Raw genomic sequence first — 13,690 nt, 5'->3', positions numbered from 1 at the left:
TTGAAATTTCTGAAAGTCGTCTTCCTGAATTTAAATCAGGAATCAAGGCACTCAGAGAAATGGGGAACTGGGAAAAGGGGAAGAAATATGGCATTCATATTCATATCTTAAGGTGGTGCAGCACATGGTGAATTACTTACCTCCACAAAGTGAGATCTGCATTAACTGTATGTAGTTAAAAAGCAAGCAACAGCTTAAGGTGGTGTGAGACATATATACATGGAAAGGTTGGATGTTGATGTTAGGGACACCTAACTAGGAACTACCTTCTTTTCATCTTCTTTCTCCAACGGATTATTTTAAATTAACTCTAGCCTTTTGTCTGCTATAGAGATGGCAAAAAATGCTTTCGGTTTTACAAAACTAAAATTAGTGGTGGTCCCATTTCATCCAAACCGTCCAAGTTTGGGGAAGGGGATTTGAATAACTGGTTCTTATTTTAGTCCATATTTACTGTTGTATCCTCATTTACTTTCTCATCTAAAGCAGGAATAATGTTATGAAAGGCACATTATATCACACCCACTGATTTGAGGAGGGAAAACAGCAGCAAAATCCTGTGGCTACTAGAACCGAGCAGGAGCTGGAGTAGCAGGGAGAAGTAATTTGCTCCTTCCCACATCCATCCTTCCATTGCTGCTGTATCTACTCACCTCTACCTAATCTGAGGTAGACCCTCAGCTGTCCTTTCCTCTCCCCACGATAAGGTATGTTGTTGGGGAACCAGTGTTTCCACAGCCACTTAAAGCAGCGTTGCCCTGTAGTTCAGCACACTGTGAAAGAGGAGTTGGGAAGCACTTTTACCTGCAATCAGCTATAAAGCCCACCCCACAGCAGCAACAGTAGCCTCCATCCATGTACTTAGCATTTTGTATACGGAGGATGCAAGGGCAGCATTCGGACCATAAGCAAAGAGTTTTTCTGTGATTAATGAGATGAAGTCTGGCTTTCACCTTTGGTGCTTCTCGGACAGAGGAAGAATTGTGGAAGTCTTCCATGTTATTCCTTACTGCTGCTGCTATCATACACAAGTTTTGATTTCAGAATGTTTCTTTTGTTGATTTTTGCATAAGATGCTGAGACATGAATTATGTTCTCTGAGAGATGGGGTTTTAGGAATGTGTTTTGCTGCTATCCACCGTAAATAGGAAGACTCTGATAGGAGCCAGAGCTGTGTGCTGTTTGTCCTCAGAGTCCCAGCTGTACTTATTTCAATAAGGTTTTGTCTTAATGGACCTGTGACAGATCATCATTCTTGCAAGCCATGTTCTCCCAAGTTTTTAATTTTGTGTGGTGACTCTAGTGACATTGTAAAAAGTTCTTCTGAAGGTAATGGGTTTATGCTTTTTATACATACCTATATTACCCAGTTATTTTAGCTGCTTTCAGTACTGCAAATGGTAACACAAAATCACTTTGCTTCCTTGGTAGTAAAGGAACGCACATGACATGATTTACACCTGCAGTGTGTAATTGTCAAGCAATTATTTTTTTCTGTTCAGCTCCTCCGCAGTTTACAGCAAGTCCCTACAATCAGGTGGCAATAGAAGGGCGCACGGTAGATTTCCAGTGTGAAGCAGATGGTAATCCTCTTCCTGTGATTGCCTGGACCAAATCAGGTATAACCAAATCTACATGAGATCATAATTTTTGTGCTGAATTTTATATGTAAAATAAATAAAAACAGTCTCCAGCCTTTTTTTTTTTTTGGTTGTTATTGGAAAGAATTACTAAAAGTAGATCAAGAAAGTATTGCGTAGAATTACTGAAATTGGGTTATTTAAAGCAATTTGTATTTATCTGACCTAATCTCTTATGTCATCACATGTGTACAAAAAACCCACATGCTCTGATCTGTCTATGATGCTGGTCTCAGTGCCCAGTCATCCACTTTTCCCATATCCATCCCCATTACTGGAATTCTCTCACAGACTTGATTTGCCAGGCAACCTTCCTCTTGTCATTCAAATTCCTCCTTACGATCAACTCCTACTGCAGCACTCGCAAGAAGTAGGATGAAGACAACATTTCTGTTTTATAAGACGTTTATTGTGTATGCAATACAATTTAAGAAACAAACCAATCTACAACCTGTTCAATCATGCTATGCCCACGCCATTTCTAAGTTTGAGTTACCCCCTGTAACTTAGTTTGCACAGCCAGCCTTTCTGTTTTCCTTTCTAGCCTCAGTTGTTGGCCCTTAGACTCTTTGGAGCTGGGGCCTTGTGTAGTGTATAATTACAATAAGATGCCTACTGGTAGAACAATTATGCTTGCTGTAATATTAATGACAAAACATAATGTTACTGTTTAACAAAAATCTCACTTTACCTGGTTTATGTCGTCTTCTTTTAAATTAAATATATTGGGTGGACTTCTGCCCTCAGCTAAGCATGTGCATCTTCTGTTCAATTTTGCATGCTTAACTGAGGTTAGAATTTAGCACATTGTAATTTTGGAAATATCCATGGATTTAAAAGGTCACTTCATAACATCTGCTTCTGAATAGTTATTTCCAAGGAAGCAATAGCAAAATAAGTTCATATCAGTATGTTTAATATTTTGTAACAATCTTCTTTTATGGAACCTATGGATATGTAATCAATTTGTAATTATGTGATAAATTGCAGTATTGGCCACAATCTGCCATTGTGCAAGGATTCAACATGTGAGGATTTGTCCTTATGTTACTATATAGCAATGATATGTTGTGGACTTTACTTAGTAATTTTACTAAAAACGAGGAAATAGCTCAAGGGGGTTGCTTGGCAATAGAGTTTCAAATTAGCAAACAACTCAATACCCCTTGATCTTCAGTTATTGAATTTTGTGGCAATCCAGTTTACATGGTGGAAATAATACTGATATAGTCACCCTGGGATTACATGGACAAGAGTTTATTTATTTAGTAAATATTATGGAATTTATCCTGTTACACAAAAACCTTAGTGTCCAGCTAACCTTATTCCTTCCTACACAACAATACTAGTGCAAATCTGGAAGCTAAAGAAAAAGGGCTCACTTCATAAGCAGTTTCTGATAACTTTTTTCATAAGGCATATTCTGATTGCTTCCTTAAGTAGTCTGAATCCTTGCCAAATGTTCAGGTTTGTTGAGGTGGGGTGTGTCCTAGTGGACAGAGCAGTGGACTTGCATTCTCTTCCTGGCTGTGGTACTGCCCTGTTTGAATGACTTTGTGCAAGTCAGTTTACCTTTCTGTGCTCAGTTTCCTCATCTGTAAAACCGTCATTATCATAATGCTTACCTCCTGTGTCTAAAGACATATGGAGTAAAAGCACTATATGGGAACTAATTATTATTATTTGACTTCAACACCTATCAACTCTGGCTCTCCTTCAGATCACATAGTGATCTCTCTGTCGTCACACCCCTCAATAAAAAGCAACACTATTAGCAAGATGATGAATAGCTAATTATCTGTCCATGACATTGAAGCAAGCAACTTACATTGCTCAATAACCCATTGTTCCCCACTCAAGTACTGTCAGCAGATACTAAAATTAAACCATTTACGTTTTCCAGAGGTGAAAAACTACTGTATCAATTCATTGGACTGTCTGGTCATTCAATTTCTCTTTTTGTAGACTGTATCTTTTTTCATAACAAGGTCTAAATAATGAATATCAGCCCTTCCGAATTTGGTATTATCAAATGCTCTTCGAGTTCTGTGCTAAGTTGCTGGCAATTTTAATGTTTTAAAAGTATGACTAAATTAACATCTTATGTAATAAGCAAAGAGAAAAAGACCACCAATGGTAGAATTTGAAAGGAAAGAGCAAAATGCTCACAATTAACCATGTCAAGAATTTTGAAGGGAATGCCTTTTAATATATATTGCCTCCCAAAATGTTAACTAAAATAATAATTTAAAAAAACCCTATGATAAGTATGTAAATAAGATGAGTGTAATTTACCATATGTATGTCTCCGTTGTTTGACACATTGCAGGAAGTCAGCTGCCTCCTGATGGACGCCACACAGTGCTCTCATCTGGAACATTGCGTATTATACATGTGGCCCAACATGATCAAAGCCAGTATGAATGCCAAGCTGTCAGTGCTTTGGGTGTAAGGAGAGTGACCGTCCAGCTGAATGTGCAACCCAAAGGTAATAAATGAGGAGTTTTGTTTTCTGCTGTTTTTAAGGTTATAAAAGTGCCTAGAAACTTGTCGGATGGTCACACTTTTAATGATAAATATGTATTTAGAAACATCATTTTCACTTTTGGGGATAGTAGACAAAATTATGGTTTGTTTTCAGTACCAGAATCCTGTGCATAACTGGTTTGTTCGTTTCACATTTGTGCCACATTGTATTTTGCTGAGGAACAACTCCAGTAACACTCCACAGGCTATCAGGAGAGGATTCCAGCTCCCATGAAGCATTTCTGTGGTGGTGGGCAGAGAATTTGGCCCTATATAAAGATAAATCCAAAACAAACAAAAAAATACCCCAGGGTATATTTATCCAGTTTCCGTATTATGGAATATGGTAATATTATCTATAAATATAGTTCTTGGATTTACAGCAAGCAGAGTGAATTTTCCTTGCCATTTAAAAGGGTTTAATCTATTAATGTAGTATCATCAATGTCAACATTGTTACTTGTGAGAACATAGGAGTGCCTCCCCGATATGTTATTACTTCATATAAATATTTAAAGGGCAATAATTAGAAGGAAATTATTGTTTCTATCAAACACCAGTTGCAAAACAGGAAGTAAGAGGTTGTTATTAAAGGTCAAATGTAATTTTAAAATTAAAATAAAATTGGTTAGGGCAATAGGGTAGTGAACCATTTTACTTAATGATGTACTCATCGCAAATGCAGTAGAGTCATCTAAATCAAAATTAGGCCCATTTATGGAAATTATGGCCTAAAATAGTGTTTTTCTTTTTTGATGCAACATCCTCAAATAACCTAACAGGTCCCTTTCAAACATACTTTCTGTGATTCTGTAATCTGTGATATTACCATTATAGGTATTTTTCTCCTACTAACTTAAGACATGTTTGAACATATGAGTATCCGTGCCCTAAACTATAGAAACAGAAAAGTTAACAAAGGACCTTTATATGATCTTAGGGAGATGGGACTCATCTGAACCTAGTGAATGTTATAGCATGAATGTAAACGGAATAAGACCTTTCCAAAGTTTAATAAGATTTTTCTCTTGTTTTCTTATTACATGGGATAGCATGGCTTTGTTGTTCTCGTTACAGTAATTAAACTCCAAGGGGCAGATCTTCAGTTGATGTAAATTGTCATAGTTCCAGTGAGGTCAATGATGCTATAACAGTTTATACCAGCTGAGGATCTGTTATCCATGGCAAACATAATCAATCCAGGAAAGTGTAAGTCGATGACACTGTTAGGTATTAGAAAGATGACAATATAAGGAATGTGTGTTTGTGTTTTCTGCAGCTCTGCCAGTATTTTCTCAACTTCCACAAGATACCAGCGCAGAGGTTGGAAAGAATGTAGAGATTCCTTGCAGTGCACGTGGAGAATCTCAGCCCACAATCAGCTGGAGAAAAGTAGGTTTACTTGATTATATCTACGGGGCTCTCAGTCTTGTCCAGCTGATACAGAATCTTAAAAGTAATGGACCCAGTGTTGTTCAGTTGCAGCTGTGTTTTTTACCAAAATATAGACACCTATTGTAATCCTCAAACAATCCTTTTAAAAATATTTGTTAATGTTTTTTGAAAATGACAAAGAGCAAACTTCAGCAATTTAGTCTGTCATTTAAAGGCCTGTATTGTATTTTTTAGTCTTTACATCAGAAAATTAGCAAGCCATTGTGTCTAAGGGCAGATTCTGTCCCTGATTATAGATTGAGAGCAACACAAGTGGATGGCATAAATTGGTCCTAAGTATTGTTGCTTTTAAGAAACATCTTCTTTTTTAAAACAATTTAACAATCTAAAATTCATCCAAAATAGATCAGATTCATTAAACTATTACATTTTGGAAGGCTTTAAAAGAGTAAAATCTCTATACAAATCTACTGTACATAAAAGCTTTTTTAACCGTAGCCTATTTTCAGTAAAAGTACCATACAAGTGTTGAAAGAGTGTGCTATGCCATACTTAAAGTCTTGGGATTCTTTGGGACTGAAATGGCCTCCTTCAGAAATTAGGTGGCCCCGGGGGCTGCTCTAATTCATTGCAGTTCTGCCTGGAGGTAATGCTATAACCTGGAGCTGTGCTAGAATCTCCAAAATCATCGTCATCTTTCTTGTGTTAATCCCATCAAATGGAGTCCTCTCCCTCCAAAGTGCTATGTTCAGTGCCATATCCTCTATCATACTACATGCTAACATGTCTTCCTTTATGACATCCCACCATGTCTCCTTGGGATGGCTGTTGTAATTTTTGGATCTGATTCTAAGAATAAAGCTATGAGTTGAAAATTCACTGAAAGTATCTTTATTTCCCAAAATCTGATTGGCTTTTTACCAAAGGAAATACATCCCATATGCTGTACTCAACATGACTATAAACCCCTACTGCAATAATGCTTCACTCATACTATAAGCAATGGCCTTATTACAGTAGAGTGATAAGGGGGTCCCACTACATCATCCAGGTGTTCGTGGTCTTGGTTGCTCATTGTTCAACACCCACTTTTATATGCTATGCTTAGCTGTGAATTGCACTTATTTCTGTCAGCTACTGTCTGCTTCTCTCAGACTCTTCCTGTAGGGTCACAACCCTTCCTCTTGCAGTGGTTTCAGTGAGCTTAAACTAGTTTGTGGTTTTAACTAACACAAAAACCTTTTAAGCCATCTTAATCTACCTAACAACAAAACTAATTATCTGCATAACAACGGTTACCTTATTATTTTTATAACAAGCGCCATCTTGCATTATCTGTATTCCTTCACTGGTCTGTATCTTTTTTTCCTTCAAGCTTCATCTGTTAAACTCTCTTACCCATATAGTTGTCATAACTGCACTTTATATTACCAAACCATCAGAGCTCGCACTCCTACCCTAGAATCTCCAAAGTACTCTGTGCTATTGAGATCCTGCTCCCAGCCCAGTCTGCCCCCTTCCTCTTGCAGCCCCACTCCTGGCATACTCCCATGTTGGGGCTTAGTGTAGAGCACCCTACGTTTATCCTATATGGTACCTGTCCTGATGGAATTCTTGCTAGGGGTTTTTTACATATACAAGACTTTAACTTTAAATTGCTACAGTATTGGAGACTCTATACATTTCCTTTTCCTTTCATTTGTGAAGAAAGCCTCCTGATTTAAATATAATCAATAACTATTATGTTTACTGTATATATCTAACACTTTATCCTCTATAGAAAAAAAGTAATAGTAAAGAAATAAAACTAATTTTTATTTAAATCTGAAATGATTGTACCACTCCTGTCAACCTCAAAATAAGCAAAGAAGCCACTTTGTGAAACAAACATGTTAACACCCCAGTCTCGTTGGTCCATTATAGGCTAATAGCATCAATAAGATTTCCTGACTCTCTGAGAGAAAATACTTTGCCCAAATAGTCCTTTGTACTCAGTCAGTCAGTTACACCAAGACTTTTCCTACCTCCACAGTGTCCTCACAGGTCACCTTTGCAAATTACCGGGTACAGATAAATCAGTAAGAGGGAGGGCACTAGCACATTAATGGGAAAGAAAAACAAAACAGATCCCCACCCCCGACTTTGAAGCACTCTGATTTATATTCCTATGCCTTGTCTGTGGTGGAATCTAAAACATTTTTTTTAGTCCCCCACAAAAAGTGTTCCATGTGTTTAGGGCCTTCATGAATCAGACTACCTCTAGTCAGTAGTTGATTTGAGATGTTTCATTATTAGTAGCTTTCCACCTTTTCTGAGAAGAAATTGAGAGACACCAATAACATGCACTTTGGGTGTTTTTGTTTGTAGACTGGTGTTCAGATTACTGAGAGTGGCAAATTCCATGTGAACTCGGATGGCACTCTTACAATCAGAGACTTAGGACAAGGAGACCAGGGGAGATATGAATGTGTTGCAAGGAACTCTTTTGGCCTGGCTACAACCAGTATGGTGCTGACTGTTACCAGTAAGTTTCCAAGTAGCTGTTCCTCTACTAATGTTTCAATTTCTGAAAATCTGCCTAGTGTCTTGAGTTCTGATAAGTGTAGAGTTTTTTTGACAGGCAAATTGTAAATATGCTTTTATTAAATATTTAATTGACAGCACTCTTCTCTTTCTCCAGTTAGTAGACATTATAATGTTAAACATAAAAGAAAATGAAATATATGTCAAGGAAAATTATCACCTCATGAACATTTACCATTATCCTTGTCTTTTTTTGTTAAACCAAGAACAGTTTGTCCCCAAATAGCTTTGAGGTACTGGTTGCCATTTCAAAAGCAGGTCCTGTATAACGTTAGCAGATATCTTTTTTTAAAAGTGTTTATTAAAGCAATAATGCCTTTCAAGAAGTAGAATTATTCTGAAACCCAAAATTGAACTGAGGGAAAGTTAAGCTTGAGAATGTATTTCATTTGTTATTAAAAAAAAAAAAAGTTAAAAGAATATTATGGATTTAAAAAAAAACTAAATCCCTCAAAAGTAAGGAAAGAGGCAGATACATTATAATTAAATGAAAATAATATAACAAAGAATATTAGAGAAACAAAAGGTGGGTAAGGTGATATCTTTTATTGGACCAACTTCTGTTGATGAGAGAGACGAGCTTTCGAGCTTACACAGAAGTTGGTCCAACAAAAGATATTACCTCACCCTTCTTGTTTCTCTAATATCCTGGGACCAACATGACTACAACAACATTGCATATAACAAATTAAACTGTAATGACATTTGTATGCAACAAAAAGGTATTTCGGGGATTTGTAACACAATTATCATGTGGCAGTCCTATTCAGGGTCACTAGAAGGGGATTTACTAGGTGCATGATATGCCTTGGGTTACATCACATTTTTTTCCTTTTAAGAAGAAAACTCTGCTGCATTCAAAAAAAATTGAGCTACTTGGTGCATGAAGAAATCATCAAGAAAAAATGTTGAGTGATTTTTTTTCTTTTTGCTCTTTCCCTGTGTGTACCCATTTGAAGGTCATTGTAATAAAATGTAAGAATGTAAGATGGTACTTTCTGAACATGCTGCAGTAATTTTGCCATTTGTGCTGATCTCCCAATTAATTCTGTCCTACAAACTGTAATTTAACAATGCATTTCTAATAACTAAGGAATCCAAAGACAAATTGGAGGATGACGTTAATGGCTTTGCATGGCAAAATTTTGTACTTCTACTTTCGGGGGGTTGCTCTTAGAGCCATTTAGGGTTGTATGCTAAAAATGCCTGTATTTTGGCATCTGTGTGCATGCTCTCAGCACTAGAGTGCAGAAAACTATCTGGACAAAGTATTTTCTCTCAGAGTCAGGAATCCTTATTGGTTCTGTCAGTCTCTGAGAATGGACCAATGAGAATTGATGGTGTAACATGTTTGTTCCATAAGGGGCTCCCATGCTTATTTTGTATTTGACAAAGGAGTGGTACAATCAGTTAAAATTTAAATACAAATGGACCTTTATCTTTTATAAGCCCCCCTCCCAAAGTAATAGTAAAGTGTATAGATTCTATTATACAACTATAACAACTATCCATGCATATTATCTTCTATTTATTCTTTGTTTGTAGTGATGTCAATTGAGCATAATATATTGCATGTATTATCCCATATAAGATTGTCTGTGCTCTCTCATTTATATCCAAAATAGCTTGTAGCTTTTTAAAAAATGCTGCTGTACGTTCTGTAGATTGGTCCACTGAGCAACCCGTAACTTCCCTCAGTAGATATTTTCTCCTGAGAAAGCACCACTTAATCTGAACTACCATTGTGACTAATTTACATGAGTTAATAACCTCATCAGATATCACTATCCTACTTTTTTCACAATGAACCTCTCATGTTGGAGAGCTCCACTATTTTTCTGGCTTTTACTAGGGAGCATGGGCTAATTGGAAAATGGGTGAGATGATGGGAATGGACTCTCTTGCTTATTTTTCAGGGGTTTTGTAGTGTTCTAGAGATTGTCTGGGATGGAAAGGTTTTTACAAGTCCTGTTTATTTTACCTTATACCCTTCTGCCGGCTCCCAGATGCTTCATTTTTATGACGCTAACTTCCTTTTTCAAATGTAACTTCGTAGTACTGATCCATGGTGAGGCTCCCTCAATATTGCCAGTCTGCTTTACTCTGACAGAACAGTGAGAGCATATGAACATGTGGCTCTTGTTTGATTATGTGTGCTGAGCGCCTTGCCCCAAAAATGAATTGTTCCTTAAAAAACAATGTTTATGGTTTCTTAACAATTGGGGTTTTGGGACCTCAGACTGGTTCCTTCTGTGATGACCAAAATGTTGTTGAAAGCTCAGTGTACTTCGTCCTTGTGACCCTTTCTACTGAGATTCAATTTCTATATGATTTTTGGGTGGCTCCTTCTCCTCTAAGAATTGAAGTGAGACTCATTTCACAAAAGTCACTAAGCAGCTGTATGTTTATAACATTCTGTCATTACTAACTGGATCTGAATCAGTGATCTGAAGGTATCCTGTATCTCTTCACCAATTCTGAACATGCCAGCTAGGATTATTGTATGGAAGATAATTGCCTATTCTTTGCAATATCTAATATAAATGTCAGGATTTACAGCTTTTTTTGTTCTTGTAAGGCTTGTCACTTTAAAATGCCAAATGTTATTAAATGCTATTTATATCACATAAATTTGAACTTTAAAAATGAGACATTTCTCAAACTATGGATTTTTTTTCTGCAGTAACGCAAGGTAGACAAGCTGGTGATAACTTTGTTGAATCATCCATTCTCAATGCCATCCAAAAAGTTGACAGTGCAATTAACTCCACAAGAAGAAATTTGTTTTCGCAGTAAGAATTTATTTTATCTTTGTTCACAGAAATTGTTCATGTTTTTATTCTGTTTAACTTGTGGGTGTTTTTAAATTACAAAAAAAAAATACTAGAGAGACAAGGTTGCTGAGGTAATATCTTTTATTGGATCAACTTCTGTTGGTGAGAGAGACAAACTTTTGAGCTTACACAGAGCTTAAAAGCTTGTCTCTCTCACCAACAGAAGTAGGTCCAATAAAATATATTACCTCACCCACCTTATCTCTCTAATATCCTCGGACTAACACAGCTACAACAATACTGCATTCAAAAAGGTGTACTGTAATTAAGTTGTCAAAACATATTTTTGCTTGTAACCAGGACATGGTTTCTTAGCCCTGGTCTACACTACGAGTTTAGGTCAAATTTAGCAGCGTTAAATTGATTTAACCCTGCACCCGTCCACATGGCAAAGCCATTTTTGTCGACTTAAATGGCTCTTAAAATCGATTTCTGTACTCCTCCCCAATGAGGGGATTAGCACTGAAATCGACATCGCCAGGTCAAATTTGGGGTAGTGTGGACACAATTCAATGGTATTGGCCTCCGGTAGCTATCCTAGAGAGCTCTATTGTGACCACTCTGGACAGCACTTTCAATTCAGATGCACTAGCCATGTAAACAGCAAAAGCCCCGGGAACTTTTGAATTTCATTTCCTGTTTGGCCAGCGTGGCGAGCTCATCAGCTCAGGTGACCATGCAGTCCCAGAATCGCAAAAGAGCTCCAGCATGGACCGAACGGGAGGTACTGGATCTGATTGCTGTATGGGGAGACGAACCCATGCCATCAGAACTCCATTCCAAAAGACGAAATGCCAAAATATTTGAAAAAATCTCCAAGGGCATGATGGACAGAGGCTACAACAGGGACCCGCAGCAGTATCACTTGAAAATTAAGGCGCTCAGGCAAGTGTACCAAAAAACCAAAGAGGCAAATGGCCGCTCCTTGTCAGAGCCCCAGACATGCCGCTTCTATGATGAGCTGCATGCAATTCTAGGGGGGGCCTCTACCACTATCCCACCCCTGTCCATGGAGACCTGCAAGGGGGGAGTCTCATGCGAAAGGGATGAGGATTTGGGGGTCAAGGAAGATGAGGAGGTGGAGGAGGATGAGGATAGCGCACAGCACGCAAGTGGAGAAACCATTCTCCCCAACGGCCAGGAGCTGTGTATCACCCTGGAGCCAAAACCCTCCCTGCCTTCCCAAGGTGGGCTCATGGACCATGAAGCCAGAGAAGGCACCTCTGGTGAGTGTACCTTTGTAAATATAATGCACGGTTTAAAAGCAAGCGTGTTTAATGATTAATTTGCCCTGAAGTCTTGGGATGCATTCGCAACCAGTACAGCCCCTCCTTTTAAATGGCCAACCCAATGGGTGCTTTGTATGGGAAAGGAGAGCGCTGCTGTTTGAAACCATTCCCACATATTATGAAGGTTGAAGAAGGCGAAAGACTGTGGCTTACCATGACTGCCTGCAAGCCGAATTCTCTTGCCCAGCCTTGCGTGTGTGATCTCTCACACTATACTGGCTGGCCCTCAATATAAGAGGCAAAATGCGACCTTTTATCGAAAGCATATGTGCTATGTAATGTTAACAGCTTGGTTCACCATGAAAGAGTCTACCCATTGTCCTCTAAAATGTGTCTTTTTAAATACTACTCTCCCTTTTTTTCCTCCCACAGCTGCAAATGTTTCAACGCTCCCCCTATCATCTCTGTCCCAGAGGCTAGCGCAGATAAGAAGGTGGTGTGACAGACCCAGACCAGTGGGGTACAGGAGTCTGGTAGAGGGCAAATATACTGGTCACTGGATGAGTAGTTTTCTGTTCCCTGAGTGACCAGAGCAGGGGCTGCACTAGAGTAATCAGGAACCTGCTAGAACCAGTTAAGGCAGGCAGGCTAATTAGGACACCTGGAGCCAATTAAGAAAAAGCTGCTAGAATTGATTAAGGCAGGCTAATCAGGGCACCTGGGCTTTAAAAAGGAGCTCACTTCAGTTTGTAGTGCAAGTGTGAGGAGCTGGGAGCAAGGGGCACAAGGAGCTGAGAGTGAGCGGGTCTGCTGCTGGAGGACTGAGGAGCACAAGCATTATCAGACACCAGGAGGAAGGTCCTGTGATGAGATTAAGGAAGGTGTTTGGAGGAGGCCATGGGGAAATAGTCCAGGGAGTTGTAGCTGTCATGCAGCTGTTACAGGAGGCACTATAGACAGCTGCAGTCCACAGGGCCCTGGGCTGGAACCCAGAGTAGAGGGCGGGCCCGGGTTCCCCCCAAACCTCCCAATTGACCTGGTTCTTCCAGAGGGGAAGGTCTCTGAGCTGTTCCCCAACCTACATGGTGAATCTCTGAGGCAAGAAAATCCGCCAATAAGTGCAGGACCCACCAAGCTAGAGGAGGAACTTCGTCACAGTGGAAAAAACACACTCGCGATGAAATGTTCTCTGAGCTCATGCAGTCCTTCCACACTGAAAGAGCTCAGCAGAATGAGTGGAGGCAAACAGTGTCAGAGTCCAGGAAAGCAAAAAGTGAACACGAAGACAGGAGGGACAAGCAAGATGAGAGGAGGGGGGAGCAAGATGAGAGGTGGCGGCAGCGCGATGAGAGGAGGAAGGAGGCAGTAGCTGAGGCTACTGGGGGATCAAACTGATATGCTCCGGTGTCTGGTAGAGCTGCAGGAAAGGCAGCAGGAGCACAGACCGCCGCTGCTACCCCTGTGTAACTGCCCGCCCTCCTCT

General features: G+C 39.2%; 1 protein-coding gene across 1 annotated transcript in view; it reads left to right on the top strand.

Moving 5' to 3' along the window:
- The window catches only part of PXDNL (peroxidasin like), a 306,963-nt gene that overhangs the window by 216,679 nt on the left and 76,594 nt on the right, over positions 1–13,690 (top strand). Inside the window, exons 11-15 of the mRNA XM_005279926.4 lie at positions 1,503–1,619; positions 3,970–4,128; positions 5,446–5,558; positions 7,929–8,085; positions 10,828–10,936. Coding sequence (XP_005279983.2) covers positions 1,503–1,619; positions 3,970–4,128; positions 5,446–5,558; positions 7,929–8,085; positions 10,828–10,936 — 655 coding nt within the window. The remainder of the gene's footprint in view (positions 1–1,502; positions 1,620–3,969; positions 4,129–5,445; positions 5,559–7,928; positions 8,086–10,827; positions 10,937–13,690) is intronic.

This window comes from Chrysemys picta, chromosome 2 (assembly GCF_011386835.1).
Source record: "Chrysemys picta bellii isolate R12L10 chromosome 2, ASM1138683v2, whole genome shotgun sequence".
NCBI lineage: Eukaryota > Metazoa > Chordata > Testudines > Emydidae > Chrysemys > Chrysemys picta.
Note: the sequence above shows the minus strand (reverse complement) of the source record. Positions and strands in the feature narration are given on the sequence as shown.